Raw genomic sequence first — 20488 nt, 5'->3', positions numbered from 1 at the left:
ACTAAATCCTTCATCCAGACAATTATACATCCACTCATTCTTCAACAATATGTAAAACATATTTAAACTTTACAGAAACACACAGTCACTGGATGATGTCATCAGTGATGTCAAATGAGATGTCATCAGTGATGTCATCAGTGATGTCATTTGAGATGTCATCAGTGATGTCATCAATGATGTCACGGACCATGTCATGAATGATGTAATATGTGACATCATCAGCAGTGGATTGCGGGTGCGCGAAATATAGTTAGTACAACTAACTACATAGGAGCAATTTCAATGGTTTTTTAAATGCTAATTCCTAACTATATAAGGCCTGAAACCTATGGTTTTTTAAGTGAATTTGCAAGGTTTTTAAAATGCTAATTCTTAACTATATAAGGCCTGAAACCTAGGTTTTTAAGTGAATTTGCAAGGTTTTTTAAATGCTAATTCCTATCTATATAAGGCTTGAAACCTATGTTTTTTTCAGTGAATTTGCAAGGTTTTTAAAATGCTAATTCCTAACTATATCAGGCGTGAAACCTATATTTTTTTTCAATAAATTTCAAAGGTTTTGTAAATGCTAATTCTATTATATATATATATATATATATATATATATATATATATATATATATATATATATATATATATATATATATATATATATATATATATATATTACAAACCTCTACTTGTGGGAAAGAATGAGCCGCACACATCGCGGTAATTCACAGATTTACTTTGTAAATGCTCCGATAGTCCTAATGCATTTCGGCCAACCTTTGGCCTTCTTCAGATGAGGAGCTTACAGACATCTGGAGGTCGAGCATGCATAAACCAGGTAATTGCTTCTTTTTTATCCCAGTGAGTTTCCCTCTAGTGGGAGCCGCGGTGCACTGCGGTATGGAGCATTGTGGTCCCTGTAGTCAGCCTCTCAATTATTTCCCTTCATTGGGTGATGTCCGTGATTACAGCCGGTAGAGTTATGCCGCGATCCCCTTGCACACCATTTTCAATCGTGCTTGGGACTTAACCGGGAGTTGGTCCCTGGTGGCAGCTGCTACCCTGTTGCCTTTGCCGATTTTCCTCTGAGGTTCCTTTGCGGGTAGTTAGGGCACGCTTTTTGAAGTGGTGCCTAGCTCCACGGTTGAACCATGCCTTATATATATATATATATATATATATATATATATATGCATCCAAATCATCGCTAGTAACTGCCTCTCCTGGGTAAATGACGAGAAGTGGACCCAAACCTTCGTGCCAATCAATAGTGCTTTATTATCAAACCAGCCAGTCCGCCATAACGTGTTTCGACCCCCACTCAGGTCTTGATCACATGACGATATATATATATATATATATATATATATATATGTATATATATATATATAAATATATGCAAAAATAGTTACATGCCATACAAAGACATAGAAGCAAGGCAAAAGGGTGTAGCCCTACTTTTATGTCTGGCAGGCCCGAGTTCTCCTTCTCAAAATCTGGCCATCCTAGCTGCCAGGCAGTGTAGGTGGGGCACTATTCAACACCAGATTGACATTACTGATCAATTCTCCCCAGAATTGAGCAACTTTAGGAGAAATTCAGAATACATGCATAGTGGTCCCTCAATTTTCATAGCCCAAATCATCTATCTAATTTAAAGTTATCAGACGTATGGGTTTGGCAGATTTTAGGGTCACGTGTTTAGAATTTTTTGTTATGGATTCTAGCAATGTTGTTTAGGTACAGAGGGGCATATTTTCAAGCCCCTATCACCACCACAACATTACTTTCAGTAACCTTGTGATGGCGATATGGGCCTCGCCTTACTTAACGTGGCTTAATGTTGCATTGTAAATAAGGCACCCTTTCACGCTGTATTTAGCGTGAAAGGGGTAGGCAATGGGTATTGTGCGGGCATTCCCCCGCAGCACCCATTGATTTTGACGCTGCCCCTTATTTACAAGGGCAGCGTAAATAGTAGGCAGCGCCAAAATTAAGACCAGGGTAAACCTGGTCTTAAACAGGCGAAATGAGGAGAAATGCTTTATTTCTCCTCGTTTTTACTGTTTGCATGTGTGCTGCCCTGTGCAGCACACATAGAAACAGCAAATTGCCTTATGATTGTTTATGTGCAGGAAGATCCCCCTTCCTGCACTTAAACAATAATAACAAAAAAAATGCTGTTTTGCAACTTCTATGTGTCATGCATTAACCCCTTCACTGCGGCGGCTATTCCGCCGCAGTGCTAAGGGGGCGGGCGGCCGCGCGGTGGCCGCATGCTGGTGACGGAACCGCTCCGTCACCAGCCTTGGTTGAGCTGTGCTAATGACGGAGCGGTTCCGTCATGGCCCGCCCCGCTCAATGGAACGTCCAGCGCAGGTGCGGAATTCGCGCCGCGCAGGCGTTCCGAGCGGGCCATGACGGAACCGATCCGTCATCAGCACAGCGCACCCACAGCTGATGACGGAGCGGTTCCGTCATCAGCATCCAAGGAGTTAAGCAGCTCACATAGAATTTACACAATGGCATTTAAACATTGTTTATGTGCAGAAAGGGACACCTTCCTTCACATAAACAATCTTGCCCTCAACACAGGCACCCCTTGCGCTATGGTGCAAGGGTGCCTGCATTGGCACTAGGCAGCTAAAGTTAGCGCCAGAGCAAAAGGGAAACGCAGGGCTTCACCATATTCTAGTAAATATGGCACAGCCCTGCATTTTTAAGTAACGAAGCGTGCCGTTAGCCTTCTTGGCTTAACAACACGCTTTGCCACTTTATTGTAAATATGCCCCAGAGTATTTTGGAAAAGCACTGCCATAGAAAATTCAAGTTTCGAGCTACCCATATGGTTTTGGCTTAATTCTTAGACTTCATTGTCTGTGCACTTGGCATTAACGGAGAGTTACTAGCATTTAAATTTGTCCACCACTACTTCTAAAAAACAGTACGCTGTATACTTTAATGACCCGGCGTTTTGTCAATGTTATTGCCGTACCTTAAATTGTAGAGAAAGAAGAGCAATTACATTACTCACATAAAACATTGAAAATGAGAAACCAAACAAAAAAAGGTAAGGGAAGAGTGGAGAGGGACAGTAGAGAAAATAAATTACACAATATTGTATATGTGATAAATAATACCAACAATGTTTAGTAATTTCCCTAACAGTTCTATACGTTCTCAATTTTCAACCTGTATGTCAATTCTTGCCTGTTTCCTATTTCCCTCCATCATCTGACTATCATCATCCTTGCTACATATCCGAAAGCACAGATAAATAATTTACCTTACATGTGGATACACATTGATTCGAACCCAGCAACCAGATTTAGGGGCCGATTATGATGGCGGACTGACCTGAGTCCGTCCGCCACCATAGAGTAGGAGGGACCGTCCGCAGGGGCTGCGGAGGTCCCTCCGTGCAGATTAGGATCTGACCGCCAGGGTGGCGGTCACATCCTCAATCTTTAACATTGCGGCGGGTGCACCTTCAAGCTGCACCCGCCGCAATGTTAAAAAAGCATGCACGGCATTTGCTTGCACAAAGCAGCAGGAACCGCGCGGTGCCTGCCGCTTTGTCCACGCAAATGCAGGGGGGTACCATAAGTACCCCCCATCTGCACCCCCCACCCCCGCACCAAGGGGGCCCGCAACGGGCCCCCGAAGGCAATCTCGGTATGCTTTTCCACAGCGGAAAAGCCGCCGTGGAAAAGCATATGTTTTCCGCTATCCTAATATGGCTGGCGGTGTCTGACAGACACCGCCAGCCATGTTAGAGCTTTTCCGCCGCGGTCAGAAGGCGACTGCGGCGGAGAAGCAGCGGACGGATTTTGAGACCCACCGCCATCCTAATTTGGCGGTGGGTCTTCTGTGCCTCCGCAGCGTTTTTCCCGCATCCTCCGGGCCGGCGGTGGCTTCCGCCGGCCCGGAGGATGAGGGAAAACCGCGATCCTAATCAAGCCCATAGTGTTCACTGCATGCTGGATATTAGAACATCATTCCAGGAGTTAGGAGGTACTTGACCAAAATGGATTGAGGCGAGGCACAGAAAAAACATGTGTATGATCAGCATGTCTTCTCCTACATCGTGGCCCGGCAGTAGTTTTTTTAACAGAAAGTTAAGAAAGTTTTACAGGGATAATGAAATTGCCATTAAAATAGAACTCTCTATTTTGGGAAAAATGTAAACTATATTTGACAGTGCTTCACTTCACTTGTTTCTTATACTGTCCAGATCCCCTCAGTTTCATCTAACCTCCAGATCAAGATTTTTTCCAGAAGCATCAGACTGCAGTTTTTGAATAAATCGTTCAACAATCTGAGCAGTGTATTCTGCTGATAAGGTCACTCCATAAAAAACAAGAGTGAGAAGGATCAGCTAATACTTGGTGCACCTTAAAAAACTGGGACTTCTTTCAAGTTGCCCCAGCTATCAAAGACTGCTTTGATAATTCTGGCACAACCCTGATTTCCTATTAGCTTTAGCCAAGGGAAATCAGAATACCCCACATGATGCTAGATATTGTAAATTTCTGAAACTTCAGATGCATTATAATGCCATGCCTGACATGAGGTTTGCCACAAATTAGCTCTAATTAAATTACTTTTAACAAATATAGGACTATTGAATTTCAGATTCCAAATTGATGTCCTGGTGTATGGAGGGAAAATATTATTACAGCGCTCATGTACAAAGTTCTTAAACTTTTTGTGAATTTCAAATTGGTTCGGCACCCGCATCATGTGAATGTTTCTGTGTGAATGGTTCTCCAACCATCCAGTGGGTGTGGAAACTAGTCTGTGCACGATGTATGACGTTAGGTTTTTACAAATGGTGCATTACTTACTGGTAATCTTTATTACTCCAAATCCTAGTCTTTCTTTTCACAGGCTTTACGCCATGAGGTGTGCCCACACCCAGACAGGATTTTACCACCCTACCCTGCGCCTGTTTCCTTTTCAATTCCTTTCAAAGCTCCACATCATGTTGACATTCATAAATGTGAAGAAAACAAGTTTTAATACATTTCACCAGGTGAAGCATTATTTCAATGTGTTTCTGTCTTTTATTGGTGTATGTTCTGTGGTCGAATGAACCGAGGTGTGCCTCATGACATAAGGACTGGGGTGAGAAAGACGGATGAAGAAGTAATGCTCTGACTACTTCTTGGTAATCTTCAGCACTCCGGTTCCTGGTCTTTCTTGTAATCTGTTAGTCGCCACATCCAGATACTTATTTCAACCACCATGTTGTTTGATTGTTGTACACAAAAGACTAAATTGAAGTGGCTGTTGCAGCACCTCCGAAGGGTTATCGCCTTTTCTACTCAAGGTCCTCTCCTGAATTCTCCACTTCTGGTTCCACCAAGTCTGAAAGGTACCTCCTCAGTTGAATTTATCAAGTCTTGGAGGACATTTGCTCAAGGAAAGCCAGCATTTGCTGGTTTACCCTCAGCTTTTTCAAGAGAGGGGTCACAGTGATGCAGTCTCCTTGAGCGCTTCTTGTCTTCCATAGCTTCCCACTTTGATCTGTTGCTCAGTATTGGAACTACACAGCACCGGCTGAGTCTTGCGAGACCACCAACAGAGCTGACAGTCAAGGGATGCCAGGGAACTCGATGAGAACCTGGGCCCCAGCATTCCATCAATTTTATCCCCAACCCGCTCTGCAGTTAGGCTAGAAGGGAATCACCATGGGCGCAGGTGTGCTCTCACCCGTGTTCTACAAGTATCAGTCCCCAAATCTAAGCCTTACACCACAAAGAAAACATGTAATGGGCCAGGTAATGGACAAGAAATGGGCGATGGAAAAGGCAGCAAGCACTGGTGCAGGTCTCACATGATCTATATAAATAAGGCACTATGGGGCATATTATCAAGCACGGCGTTAACATTATCGCCGCTTTCGCAGCAGAAAACTGCTGCTAAAGCGGCAATAATGGACTTGATAATACGCCGTAGAGAATTCCCATAGAAGCCCATGTTCACACCAGAAAATGGGCTTCTATGGGAATTCACAAGGGCATATTATCAAGCCCATTATTGCCGCTTTAGCAGCAGTTTTCTGCCACTAAAGCAGCGATAATTTTATCGCCTGTCTTGATAATATGCCCCTGTGTACTTACAGCTTGACAGGGAAAAAAAACAGGAAGTGTTTATAGGGCTTTTTCCTTTTACATATTGTTCAAGGGGTGGAGTTATGATAGCTCCAACCTCTGAGGCATCAGTTAAAAATAAGAAAAGGTCGTAAAAAGAATAGGATAATGTCAGAAAATCATGTGTGGGCTGCTAGGCGCACCTCTTTAACATAAGCACTCCAATAGCATCAGTAACTAGTGCAGGTTATACATTGGGTGGTCGGTGGCAGACAGAGAGTTACCATGTTGCTTCTTAACTAGTGGTGTTAAATATTCTGTAACACGCCGAAAGTGAGGCATTCACTCATAGCTTGGTGGGCAAGAGTTTTAGAAAAAAGCCTCAGAAATCCTAACACTTTTTCTAATTCACTAGAGTGGAAAATTATTCAACACACAGGTATTTGCATTACTTTAAGAGATTGTTGCATTGTGCTAGCGCTCTATCATGATCCACAGTGTATTTGGGTTTCTTGTCCAATTTTGTTTATAATAGTTTCGAGGGAATAATGGCAGATTAGGAAGGGGAGGACTTTTGGATGTCATTCAGAATTTGAAAAGAGTCTTCCAGAAATTAAAACTAAGTGGTAATATGACGGCTTATATATGCCTTCTTGGTATTATGTCCCTCAGCTTTCTAAGGACCGAAAAAACACAAGCAGCTAATTATGGCTGAAGGCTCAAATGTGATCCTCAACAAGCAGGTCTGAGCCTACCAAACTGGATGAAATAGACAGTGGCAAAGGAACCTCATCTAGTCCTACCAAGTTGACTACCGGAGCATCCCAGAGATAACAGATATAGGTAGGCAACCCTATAAACCAATCAAGAGGTAGCAAGAAAATAGTTGCAGCCTGACTTGTCAAAGAAGCAAAACCACAAAAAAGAAATCAGATGCAAAGAAAGGTTATTTTGTTTCTGTGCATCTACGTCCAGTTGGAGTCAGGTGAACACAATTGCTTTCTTACTAGGTGTGTATAAGGAAGGTGGAAGGACCAGCAAGGCAGATGCTGATTGATACAGCTGAGGCATACTCCAAGTCATATGAGATGGACTTTCTTTACCCTCAATTACCTTGACTTAGTCACCTTATTAAATTGACTTAGTCACCATATTAACTAAGTCTAAAGCACCTCACTGAGAAACAAGACAGGGTTGGAGTGTTTCCACCAGTGAAAGTCACAGAGGTTCAGTACATCGCCTTTGGGGTACAAAGTCAGGGTTACCTTCTTGCTTGTTGAATGCAGGCACAGGCTTGCTCTCCTCCGTTGGCCGCGGCCTCGCTCCTTCTTCTGCATTCAGGGAGGAAAATAGTTTGAAGGCAACTATTATTGAGGTTAGTGCTATCTACTCTAATAAATTTGTGAGAATCACAAGCACATGAAAAAAACACATTTTGCAACAAAATATTACAACAGAAATACACATGCCTTTTCTCTCCATTGGCCAATATGAACTTCTCTGTGCGAGACTTCCAGCAGAACATATACTATATTCCCAAATCACGAAATATCTCATTATTCAAATATTATATTCCCCAACATATGACAGGGCATTCTCCACAGCTGCAATCAACCCACAGCAAACAAAATCATGTGTATTTCTCTCAAACTCATCCAAGCAGCAGTTGCACTACTTAAATGGCATCCTCATCATTAACAGTAATTCACTGATACAGCAATCACGTTAGCCATCCAACATAAGAGTTTCACCTAAACATTACCACTTTTCAACCTACCTCAAATTATCATCTGCAACAAGCAACTTCACCTCACCTGCAAAATCACAATCATATTCTCCAAATTGACATCATACCACTGCAGCAAGCAATCACAAACCTGCCACAGTTCCTTCCATATTACTAGGATTATCTTTCCAATTTTTTTTGTATTTTTTTTTACCCCTTCCTATTCATAGCATAACATGAATTTCCTATCAAGTGAGTTTCCTGTAGTAGGACCACATCTGGGGAATGACGTTTTAACTGCTGCAGTACCACCCCATGCTTTATCCTATCCCCCAGCCCATTCACATTCCAACTCTAAAGTCTCAACCCCCTACCCCTCATCCCACACAAGAATGAAAATCCAACCCCAAGAGGAACCCAGCGCTCCGATCAGAAAGTCTTGCAATACATTGCCTTGCAGAAAACGAAACTGAAAAAACAACACAACCCCCCTCCTCCCCACCAAACAGCCAATTACAACACCCCCCACCCTGCACCCCTGCATAAGACTAGAAAGCCACCCCAACTTGCAGTGTGCCTGTCGCCCCCACATCTAAACTAATCTACAGAAAGTCAAGCAGAGGAGGAAAACGACCCCCCAATAGCCCCGCAACCCCCGAAATGTCTCACAAAATCACATTACACTATTAGTGCGCCACAGTTCGAAGCTTCCAGAATACCCCAGGAACCAGTCAATGATAAGGCTTATTCCTGGTCCATCGATTCGCCCTCCGCGCCACCACTCCGCCCGTCCTGCGGATGATGGGCCGGAAGAGTATCAAGCCAGTCGGACACTACGTCTGGTCTGTCGAAAAAATAAATCCGCTCTGCATGTTCGATACGCAACTTGGCCGGAAAAATCATGGCGTATTTGAGGTCCATCTCTCGGAGTCTCCTTTTCACCCCAAGAAAACCAAGTCTCTGTTTCTGCACGGCTTGGGTAAAGTCTGGATAAAAACTGATGGTAGTGTTCTCAAACTTTATGGGACCGCCTGTACGCGAAGCCTGCAGGATAGCGTCTCTGTTACGGAAATTAAAAATTCGGGCTATTATAGGTCCCGGCGGGGCACCCGTCTTGGGTTGTCCACCCGGAACTCTGTGAGCTCGTTCCACAGTGAAAAAATTGCCCAGTCCCTTGGGTGCAAGGTGATTCATGATCTGGTTCTCCACAAAAAGATCAGTTGCTGAATCCTCCGCTTTCTCCGGAACTCCTATGATACGGACGTTATTCCGCCTAGACCTTCCTTCAAAATCCTCCAGCCGACGTGCAAGGAGGTCATTGGAAGCCCTTAGGTTGCGAACCTCAGTCTGTATCTCAATTACGTCGTCCGTCAGTCTAGAAGTTTAATATCCAGCGATTTAACCTTTTCATTGGTTTTCGCTAGGTTCGTGCGGATCAAATTCACATCAATCGCCACCATGTCAAGTTTATGGGCAAGAGTGTCCATTTGTCTCCTGAGGGACGATCTGATCCCATCAATGTCGGCCATGACGTCTTGCAGGGTAGGCTCCGTCGCTGAGGTCAGTGGATCTTTCGTTCCCTCCAGCGACCTACCCGGTCCACTGGGCGACACCTTAGCCTGGGCATAGCGGTCCATGATGTTGGTTTGGGTATAGCTGCCCCGCCGAGTAGCCGTTGATCTCTGCTTGTCCCCCTCCGACTTCCCCGCCATCATGAAGACAGTGAAAATGATTCCAAGCTGGGGCGGGGGATATACACGCAATCAAGAGGCTAGGTGGAAGGCCGTGCCTGGCAACGGTCGACCTTGGTAGAAAGATGTATATCTACGAGGTCCCTCGAGCAGCAGTGCGGAATCAGTAGTATTTGGTCTTTCCAGCAGACTAAAAACGAAAGTGAAAGTAAGCCGGACCGGTCGTCTCCGCCGCCTCAGGCCGATGTTGTTCAACTACAACTCGGGCACCATGCCAACTCCACAGCCGGGCAACACGGAGGTGCAGGCCTCGATCTTCAAATCGCCATAACTCCGGCTCCCGGGGTCCGATCTGGATTCTGGTTGCAGTATTCGCCTCACCAGCAGTTCGTCTTCACGAGGACATATATAAAAGTCAGGATAAGCTACAGGATATATGCAGGAGGTTGCGAGGGTCTCGGGAGCCCTGTGCTCACGCGGCCATCTTGGTTGCGAGCGAAGCTCCTGCCCCTTTCCAACTTATTATGAGCATTGACAAGTGCCGATTTAACCTCTAAGATCATACCATTCCTTTCATTATCCATTCTATAAAGACATTCTACACATTCTCCTCACAATAAGACAGCGAAGAGTAACTCAGCCCGGGACTATGGAGGCACAATGCCAATAGCTCAAACCCTCACAAATGCAAGACCTATTCCATTGCAAATGCTTGTTTCATCTAACCACTAGTTTTAATCTTACTCACAAATTCACCACTGAGTACATTGAGACGTGTTTGCCCCAGTATAACTCACTCTAATAATATGGACCAAGGATTTTCAGAGATGACACAATACAAACGCTCAAATAATGAAATGTGACCACCACATTCATCTCTTCGAAAATAACCATCAAATCCTCCAAAGAAATAACAATCACCCCACCTGCCTCACTTCCAATTGTAATACCAGGAGTGACTTTCAATAGCATCAGAAGTTACCATCATTAAGAAGTGCTACCTTTGTTGTATATCCTTGCATTTCAAAGCAAAATGAAATTCAACAACCCATGCTTTCATTTCATATGCGTATGCATATAAGACATTGAACATCACCCAGTCAACTACAAGGTCAACCTTATGTACTGCATATAGGGCACTGCACTTCATACATTGCTTTGTTCCTTGTTCCATTTTTACCCAAACATTAACCAATTATCACCAAATTATTGTTCAAAATGAAACTCCTGGGTCTATAAGAGAAGGAAGAGTGCTGCCGGAGGGTTACCGCCTCGCAATGTGAACTTAGTCATAACTCCGGGATGTTTTTTGGTAGAGAGAGTTATACTAAATACCATAGATAAACTGAGTGTGGTGAGGGGTGCAGAGCAAAGTAAATGTGAGATAAAACTAGCTCCAGGGTACTCAAAACACTTTATTAGGGTTCCCCTGGACCAGGATTAAAAACCAAGCTATAACAGAAGGGAATTCACCTGCCACTGGGCGAAAAATGGGTCAACACATTTCAGCCTAATACCCTTGACAGAGGTGTGGGGGTCTTCTTCAGGACATTATGGAAGCATTACATATACCCAACCATATCTGTGTGCCCAACTTTATTAAATGAAGTGAAGCATTCAAATGTAATCCAGAAGTGTATTCACTGTAGAAAACTAGATACCCATGAAAGTGTGCACATTAATGTTTAGGGTAATTATGAAAACATGTAGTTCTCATTTATAGTTATACTTATGTCTCAAATCTTATTGCATTTACTTGAAAGTGAATGACATACGTAACCATGAATTCCTTTATTCTTGTTGCATTTATTCAAAAAATTGTACATGCACATATAATTATGTATTCGAAGTGCATATTGAAATGGTTGGCTAAGGTTGACTTAACAATGCCCTAATTTAAAATGTATTTTGCATGCTTTGCGTGTTTTCTCCTCTGCAGGCGCGGTTGCAAGGTTTCATAGCTAGAAAAAATAGTGTTGTTTTAATAGTGATAGAGAGGCTTGAGAAGAGAAATCTTGGCAAGGACATGTGGAGCTAAAGAGACCGTCTATTCATCTCGTATTAGAAACCAGGAGATACCCAAGGTCGCAGAGCCTGTATAAGTTTGTGGAATGGGAAATGTAATGAATGTTGCTGATACCTACAGTGGGAAGGAAAGAATAATTTGGTGTCTGGCGATGTGGAATGGGAAGATCGTTCTTGAAACTTATTTGAATTAACTGGTGTTCACAGACTTAGAGAGTAGAGCAGGTCCCTTTTGGATTCTGAGAGGTGCAGCCCTCATTGCTTCTTCCTTTCTAACGGAGTATGCCTTTATGCTAAATACTTGTTCCCTTATAGAAGATTTCTACTGAAATCTTCACCATGTTGACACTTTCCCATTTTTCCGTATTCTTTGGCACAAATAAATTAACAAGGTTTATGTTCAGTCCAAAGAATAAATCTTGTCCCCCGAATGAACACCTTGTATCTTTCTGATACACAAGAGCATGGTTCACATTATGACATTATTGTTTCTTTCAAAAGGTATCAAAGTTTAAAACGAATACAACACAACTGATACCTTGTGTCTATCAAGTTGTAGCAGAGCAGTCCCTAGGTCTGAGTTGCTGGTTTTGACTGACAGAATACATTTTTTCCCAGGAATAAACTGTTTTATATCTCCACAGTGAAAGAATTGATCATTTCCTCGTGTTCCTGAGGCAACAAAAAGTACAATTTTTAAGAAACTCCCAAAAGGCTGCTTGGCTGCGTAACCCTCTTAAATGTCATTTAAACCTCCTATAACCCGAAAAACAAGGCTGTTTCCTTGTCAGTGGGTCCTGACAACTGCCTCCACATAGGTGTGCTAGGATTTGAAAACTCTCCTTAATAATGGTGCCTAAGATAATCCACTTCAGTGCATCGGAATCTGCATTTTCACAATTTGCAGTGAAGGCAGAGCTGATATCACTATAATCTAATTTTTATCATGCTTCTCAGAATTCCTGCCAAAAAACAAACTATTATCTTGGAAAGCAGTTGTCCCATAAATCCCCCTCAAGGAATCATGCACACTATGGGGTCGATTCCGATTCTGGAAAAACCGCTCCGAATTGCCGTTCGGAGCGTTTTTCCCGTACGAATGGTACCCTGCAATGTCCCCCTTATGTACGACGAAGTACGATTCGCACCAGGAGCCGTACTCCGTACGAGTCGTACAGAGACCGTACGACTATAATCTCCGTACGATTCTCCCTCGGAACCTGCTGTACGCGACATCGGTACGGTTCGCGGCAGGTTTTTACGACCCGGCAAGTACGATTCATGTCAGGTACGCACCGTACATCCCTTTTTCTACGGGAGCTGAAAACAGCCGTAAAAGCAGAGTTCGCCCCGAAACAGGTACGGAACGGCCCCCCCCGGGTACGGCGCGTACACCCCATGATCGCAGGGGTACGGTGCGTACCCCTGCGATCTCGGGGTGTACACACCATACCCCGCGATCTCGGGTTGTACGCACCCTACCCCATGTTTGCTGGGTGTACGGTGCGTACACCCTGCGATCGCGGGGTACGGTGCGTACACCCCAAAATCGCAGGGGTACACACCGTACCCCTGCGATCATGGGGAGTACGCGCCGTACGGTGTGTAAGTGATTGTGCGCTTTTCCGTACCAATCGCCCTTACCTGACGTGGACCGTACGAATCGCGTCCTCATACCCCGGTCCGGATCATACTCGTCGGGTCGTACGGCGTGTGTACGAGTTATACGGTTCACTGTCTCAGCCTTGCAATAAGTACGGATCGTGACGATTTGGACGGATTGACGGAATACAGATCGTACTACGTGAATCGGACGGACGGGTACGAATCGTACGGCGATGGCTCCGGATGAAAATCGTACGGACGGTTTTTCTCCAGGATCGGAATCGGCCCCTATGTTGGAAAACTGATGCACGACTCATTAACCCAAAAGGAATTCTGAAATATTGGTAGAAGACTTCTGGAGAAATGAATGCAGTAATATGTCTAGAGTCCTTATAAAGTACTAACTGAGGTAGACATTAGCGAAATCCAGTATAGAGAACATTGCAGCAACTGCTAGAGATGAAATAACGTTGTGAATATTTGATAAAGGATGTGTATAAATCTAGATGGCAGCAATGATGATAAGAAAATCAATGCACAGCCCGAGTTCTTCTGATTTCTTTAGAGAAATTACAAGGAGAGAGACCCATGAAGATTATTTCACCAGTTCAATAATCATCCTCTTGCATAAGTAATTCTTTGAGTTTATCTCTGTAAGTGAAAGGGACATTTCTCACCCTATGCTGACGGGGTCAGCATCATTTTATTTTGTGTTTGAAACTTTGAAGCTTCTCTTTCTCTTAGTCTTCTGTGAACACTTCTGGTTTAATTTCTTTCAATCCATTCTTTAAATCTACTGAATAAGAGCTACAAGAACTGATTACATAAATGGAATTAAACTCAGGTCAAGTTTTATACAGAATTCCTTTTGGCAATGGCAATCTAACAATGACTCCCCTTTCTCAGAAACATATCTTTCCTCTTGTGTGCCGCCCTTTGAAACCAGATTCACCCATACATTTTTAGGTTTAAAGCATTTTTATTAAGACAAAAGAAACATGGGGAAGGGGAATAGGAGGTTAAGGTTACATACAGTATAGCGAGAAAGAAGCGCATCTCAGGAGCGTTGGCCAAAAGTAGTCCGGTGGTCCAGAAGGAAAATACAACAAATGTAAGGCAATTAAGCAATTTGTGTAACCCTCTCGTGCACCTCAACACCCCACCCAAAGCCGAGCGTGAAGAGCCATCAGCGATCCATCAAAGCACAACCCAGTCCCTCCGAGCCCCCCACCCCCAATAAAGGAAAAAAAAAAGGAAACAACACCCCAACTCCCCCGTCCAATGGCCCTGTATCAGGATAACCCACCCCAAACAGCCCACACCCCATCCCCTAAGATCTTGTCCTCTGTGCATTCTAATCCACCGGGGTCGCCGGTGGCGTCAGCCGAAGAAGTCGAAGGTACCTGGGGCAGGTGAGTTCCCGGAATTCCGTGGACAGTAGTGCTAGAAAGGGTTGCCACAGCTCCTCAAATTGATCTACATCCCCAGCCACTGTAAGCGACATCTTCTCCATACCCAACACCTGCCAGAGTCTATGCAGCCAACCAGTAATGGAGGGGACAGTGGCGGTGCGCCAGTGGACAAGAATATTCTGGACCGCTGAGCCTAGCGCAATTGCAATCTGTCTACCCCTGCGGGACTTCAACGGGTACATCAGATCATTAGGGAGGCCTAACAAAACATACGCTGGGAAGCGCGGCAGCTCAATCTCCAAGTGCCTATCTACCTCATCCAATACCTCCTTCCAGTAAGCAGTCAGCACCAGGCAAGCCCAAAGAATGTGTGAGAGGGTACCCTCCTGTCCGCATCCCCGCCAGCACCCCTTGTCAGTGTGTTTACGCATTTCATACAGCCTCTCCGGGGTGTAATACCAATAAGTAGACACCTTAGTGAAGGTCTCCGTAAGTCCCGTGTGGTATGCAGAGTGCCTCGCCCGATATGCAATTTTGTCCCACTCCTTATGGCTAAGTGTCCTACCCAATTCTCTGTGCCAGCGCTCCCTCCCGGGTTATGATAGTGGAACGTCGGGGGCTGAAGGAATTTATACAAATCGGTAATTAGCTTGGCGTCCGAGGTCCGGGTCACCAACCACCGCTCATATGGTGTGATTTGGCGAGCAGCGGTGTCGCGCACCTGGGGTTGGAGAGCCCAGTGTCGGACCTGCATATAGCGCAGTCTGTCCATCTCCGTCAGGCCGAATTCCTGTCGAAGTTGTTGGAAAGGAATCACGCCTTCCGGCCCGTAGATCTGGAAAAGCGCCCTACAGCCCGCGCTCACCCAATGGGAAAAGGCTCCCGGCTCCAGCCCTGGGGCAAAGTCCGGGTTACCCACTATGGGTGTGAACGGCGAGGGGAAGGTGGTCAGTTCATGAGCCTCGCAAACCGCATCCCACACCCGCAGGGGGACCCGCGTAACAAACGAGGCGTAGAGATTAGCAGGGCGATGCGCGCGGCGTAAGAACGGAACCTCCTGGAGGGTGCGGCCCACCACCGCCTGGTCTTGAAAGAGCCAGTGTTTGTCGGATTCCCACCTGCTCCACTCCACCAAGTATCGCAGTTGCGCCGCCTGAAAGTATTTACGGAGGTCCGGGATACCAAGACCCCCCGCCTCCGGAGCAAGCGTGGAGAGGACCCTCATCATCCGCGGCTTACGGCCTTGCCAAACGAAGCGGGAGATGTCAGCCTGCGTTTGCTGTATCCAACCCACAGAGGGTTGGAGAGGTAGAGCGCGAAAGAGGTACAGGATCTGGGGCAGCACCGTCATCTTAACCGCCGCGATACGACCCAGCCACGACAGCAGGCTCTTGCTCCAGCGGCCAAGTTCCTCCTTGATCTTCCTGCTGAGGGAAGTGTAATTGGCTGCCACCATCTCAGGCAGTGTGGGCGCCAGCAGGATTCCCAGGTATGGCACCGTAGACGAGGACCACTGCATGGGAAAAAGACGCTGAAGGTCCCTCCTGGTATCCGCGGCCAGTGACACATCCAACGCCACCGACTTGCTCATATTCATTTTAAAGCCGGCCACACGCTCAAAGGTGTCCAGTTCCTGGACGCAAGCAGGGAGTGACCTCTTGGGGTCGTCTAGGGTCAGCAGGACATCGTCCGCGTAAAGGCTGACCGTGTGGACATATTGGCCCATCTTAACCCCAATGGCGTCTGGGTTATTGCGAATCCTCTGAGCAAACGGCTCCATGTAGAGGGCGAACAAAAGCGGCGAGAGGGGACATCCTTGTCTCGTACCGCGTTCGATGGCAAAACTACCGGAGCTACACCCATTGACCCGCACCGACGCCGATGGACTTTTATAACAGTTGAAGACCATGGTGCGGAACTTCTCGCCGATACCCAGTTTCCTGAGAACCAGCTCAAGGTACGGCCAATGAACTCTGTCGAAGGCCTTCTCCGCATCAACTGATAGCAGCATCCGCTCCCCCGGGATACGCGAGGCCTTCTCTAGTACATGCGTCACTCTCTTGGTGTTGTCCACCGTCTGTCTACCGGGTACGAAGCCAGCCTGGTCCGCCTCCACCAGTCCCGGTAGGTGTAGACCAAGCCTGGACGCTAGAATCCCTGTATATAGCTTGAGGTCAACATTTAAGAGTGAGATGGGCCTGTACGAACCACACAAGGCTCGGTCCTTCCCGGGTTTCGGGATGACTGATACCGTAGCGTTAAGGAGGTCCGGTGGGATAGCGCCAGGCTGGGAGAAGGAGTTAAACAGTCGAGCCAGGATTGGGGCCACAGCGGTGCAGAAGGTCTTATAAAACAAAGCTGTGTAGCCATCCGGGCCCGGGGCCTTACCGTGCTTCAGTCGCGCTATAGCGGAGATGACTTCCTCAACATGGATGTCCCTCTCTAGATGGTCCGCCTGGGCGGAATCCAGCGCCGGGAGGGCCACTGACTCCAAATAGTCCTCGGCATCTTGCGGCGAGGAGGGCTCCCCAGCATACAGTGCTTCGTAGAAGCTGCAAAAGGATTCCGCCACCTCAGCGTCACCAGAAACAGTAACCCCGTCCGTACCCACCAGTTCCTTCACGACATTACGCTGCTGTGCGACCCGGAGCCGATGGGCCAGGAGCTTACCACACTTGTCCCCCCCTGAGTAAAAGGCATGCTTCAGGCGCAAAGCGGCATACTCCGCCCTATCAAGATCCAGTGCTGATAGGAGCTTCCTTGCCACTTTCAATTGCCTCCAAACTCTCGGAGCCCCTGTGCGGCGATGAACCTGCTCAAGCTCCCTGACCTGCGCAGTCAGTTCGTCCCTCTTACGCTGCCGTTCCTTATTTTCGGCTGAGGAGATGGAAATAAATTCCCCCCGGAGGACCGCTTTCAAAGCAGCCCACTACGTTGCTTGAGACGTGTCGGAGTTGCCGTTGTGAATCAAATAATCCTGAATGACCTCCCCCATGCGCTTCACAACAGACTTCTTATGTAAAAGAGTATCGCGAAGACGCCACGTCCCTCGAGAGGGAGAGGCCCCCGGCCACTTGAAAACGCCGGAAACTGGCGCATGGTCGGACAGGGATAGGACCCCAATGTCCGCCGCCGTGGCGGCAGTGCACAGCGGTCCACTCACCAGGAGGTAATCCAGCCGCGAGTAAGTGCGGTGCGCATGGGAGAAGTAGGAGTAGTCCCTATCAGTGGGGTGCATAGAGCGCCAGAGGTCGTGCAAATCCATCTCCATAATCCGATCCTTCACCGCGCGGGGAAGTTCCCCCGTCTGCGGGGAGCGTTGCGCCGACCTATCTATAGCAGAGTCGAAAACGATGTTAAGGTCCCCCCCCAGGATAACATGGCGATCGGGCGAGGCAGTGACGTCCACCAACACTGAATCTAAGAAACGATCCTGGTGATCATTCGGGCTATAAACTGAGCCAACCGTAAAAGCTATTCCCCCTAGTCGCATGCGATATGCAAGGAGCCTCCCCTTTTGTTCGGCATACTTGTACAGAACTTCGCCTCTAAAGGAGCTAGCTAAAAGAATGGCCACACCCGCAGTCTTGGTCGCTGCTGAGGAGAAGAACTGAGTGGGGAACTTGGCAGAGCGCAGCCTATGGCAATCCCTGGGCAGCAAATGGATCTCCTGCAGGAGGCATATATCCGCCTGCGTCCCCTCCAGCAGTGATAGGATCGCCCTTCGCTTCACAGGGTTATTCAGACCCCTAACATTAAGGGTCACTAGTTTAAGGACGGCATTCCTCCCGGGGAACGAAAGCGCTATGCAGCAGGCAAGGGATCAGCGGGCGGGGCGCATGGGGCAGGCGCGCGGGAAAGGCCAGGACAGGCCAAGCGTGGTCATGGACAACATCGGACGGGACCCCCCCAACAACAAAACAACCCTTACACCCTCCCAAAACACACTCATGGCAACTAGCCAAAAACAAATGTAAACACCCCATTGTCTCAGTCAAGCCCCCAAACGGGCAAGTCCGTAGAAAACAGCAAAGTGGACGTTCAGCCACTCACCTCCAACCGCCCCTCCCCGACCCCCGGCCCCAAACCCAGCATCGTAGAGGCTAAGAATCTCTCCACCCGGAGTGAATTTAGGCCGTCATGGCCACGCCATTGGAGTCGGCCAAGTCCCTGGCCGCCGCCCTCAAAGCATCTGCCATGTCCGCCCTGATAGTAGGGGAATCAGGGCGACTTGCATTCGCTGGCGACTGTCTCCTCGTCGACCTCCGTCGGCTCCGTCTCTCTGGGCGCCTCCACGACGGTGTAGCTCCGTCCTCCTCCGTGGCCGTGAGTCCCAGTACTCCGCAGATGTCTTGTAGGGAGCGCAGTTGGTGTAGCACCCCGTTCCACCTAAAGATCAGACGGAAAGGGTGTCCCCAGGAGTAGGGCGTCTCGTGTTCGCGCAGAAAGTCAGTGGCAATCCTGAAGGACCTGCGCTTCTGCAGCGTGATGGCGGACAGGTCTTGGTAGAGCGCTACAGGCCGCTCCCTGAAAGTCAAAGGCTGCTTCTTTCGGGCCTCCGCCATGATGCGTTCTTTCAGCGGAAAATCGGGCAAGAATGCCAAAATGTCCGGAGGGGGCGCCGATGACTGGCGCTGTCGACCTACCCTATGCGCTCTGTCAATGCGGACAGGGAAGTCTGCATCTTCCCCCAAGATCTCACGGAACAGGTCCTGTAGATAGGCCACCAAGTCGGCCCCCTCGTCCGCGGATGGGACACCCCGCACCCGGATGTTGTTCCGCCTGGACCTGTTCTCAAGGTCTTCAGAGTGGGCCTGGAGCTCGACACATAGCTCCCGGAGGCGGAGAACGTCCTGTTGAAGATGGACTATCTCTTCATCTCGGCGCTGGCCCGCCGTCTCTACTGTTTCAACTCGCTCGCCAAGGCCCTCCACCTCCCTGCGTACTTCACGGACTTCACTGGCCACCTCTCTCTTCAACGTTTGAAAGTCTTCCTTGAGGGAGCTAAATAATTCCTCCATAAAGGACCTCGTGACTGGTGGCTCGCCCCCAGCTGCATCCGCCGAGGCCCGGGAGGATCCCGGCGACGGCTGTGTTCTGTCCCGCAGCTGCTGGGCCCTGCCAAGCATATCCGGCAGGGTGCGGTCCCCCTTCCTCGAGCCGCCTCTTCCAGTCATCGTGGTCGCTGCAGTGGACGAGGCCCAAGTCCGGCCGCTTCAGAGTTGCCCAGTCGCCCGTGGGCGCCAGATGTGGAGACCGCTCTGCAAGCAAGGGTGCTGCGTCACAAGCGACAAAATGGCGGTCCGGCCCGGGCACTACCAGTCGCGGCGCCCAGCCAGGGCGGCGACCGGGAGCCAAAGCCGGGGTCTCTCTCCAGTACGTCCCGCAGGAAGTTAGTCCAGTATCAGAGGCGACAGCAAACGCCCGCCAGCCAAAGGCCCAGAAGGAGGCCACCAACACCAGCTCTTCAGGGACAAGATGGCGGCAGGGCGGGGCCAGGTAGAGCGGCCCGGGCTGGGGACACCGTTGGCAACCCCCGGGATACAGCGATCAAAGAAAGTCCGCAGCCAATGTCACACAGTTTCATCGAAGGGCCCAGGTGGGCCGATCCCAGCGTTGAGGCCTCCGGTCGTCGTTCACGGGGCCGGGGCCTGCACAGCGCAGTGTGTCGCCGTCGCTAGTCGGAGGGCCAAGGCGCAAACTCAAATCCAAAGTCTTCCGTGTCACCAAGACACCGTCAATAGGGCTCCGCTATCCTCCGGTACGCGGCGGGTCCGATCCCCTCCGGATCGTCAGCTTTCAGCACCAGGCCCAGCCGAGGCGCCTGGACAGCACTGCAGTTCGCTCCGCCTCCCAGGCTCTCCTCCGTACCTCGATCTTTGACCAAACTTTTGAAATGCTTCCTCCGAGGCGATGAGAGCCAAAGTGGTATCAATGTGC

General features: G+C 48.1%; 1 protein-coding gene across 3 annotated transcripts in view; it reads right to left on the bottom strand.

Annotated features, from left to right (window-relative positions):
• LOC147692527 (SPARC-related modular calcium-binding protein 1-like) overlaps window positions 1-20488 on the bottom strand; it is a 404947-nt gene that overhangs the window by 138890 nt on the left and 245569 nt on the right. For 2 of the 3 annotated variants that reach the window (XM_086938744.1, XM_086938743.1), the window contains exon 6: window positions 7355-7420. The exons of the other annotated variant lie outside the window; for it this stretch is intronic. In XM_086938744.1, coding sequence (XP_086794870.1) covers window positions 7355-7420 — 66 coding nt within the window. The remainder of the gene's footprint in view (window positions 1-7354; window positions 7421-20488) is intronic. 3 annotated transcript variants of the gene reach the window in all.

Source organism: Lissotriton vulgaris, chromosome 9, assembly GCF_964263255.1.
Source record: "Lissotriton vulgaris chromosome 9, aLisVul1.2, whole genome shotgun sequence".
Taxonomy (NCBI): Eukaryota; Metazoa; Chordata; class Amphibia; order Caudata; family Salamandridae; genus Lissotriton; species Lissotriton vulgaris.
Note: the sequence above shows the minus strand (reverse complement) of the source record. Positions and strands in the feature narration are given on the sequence as shown.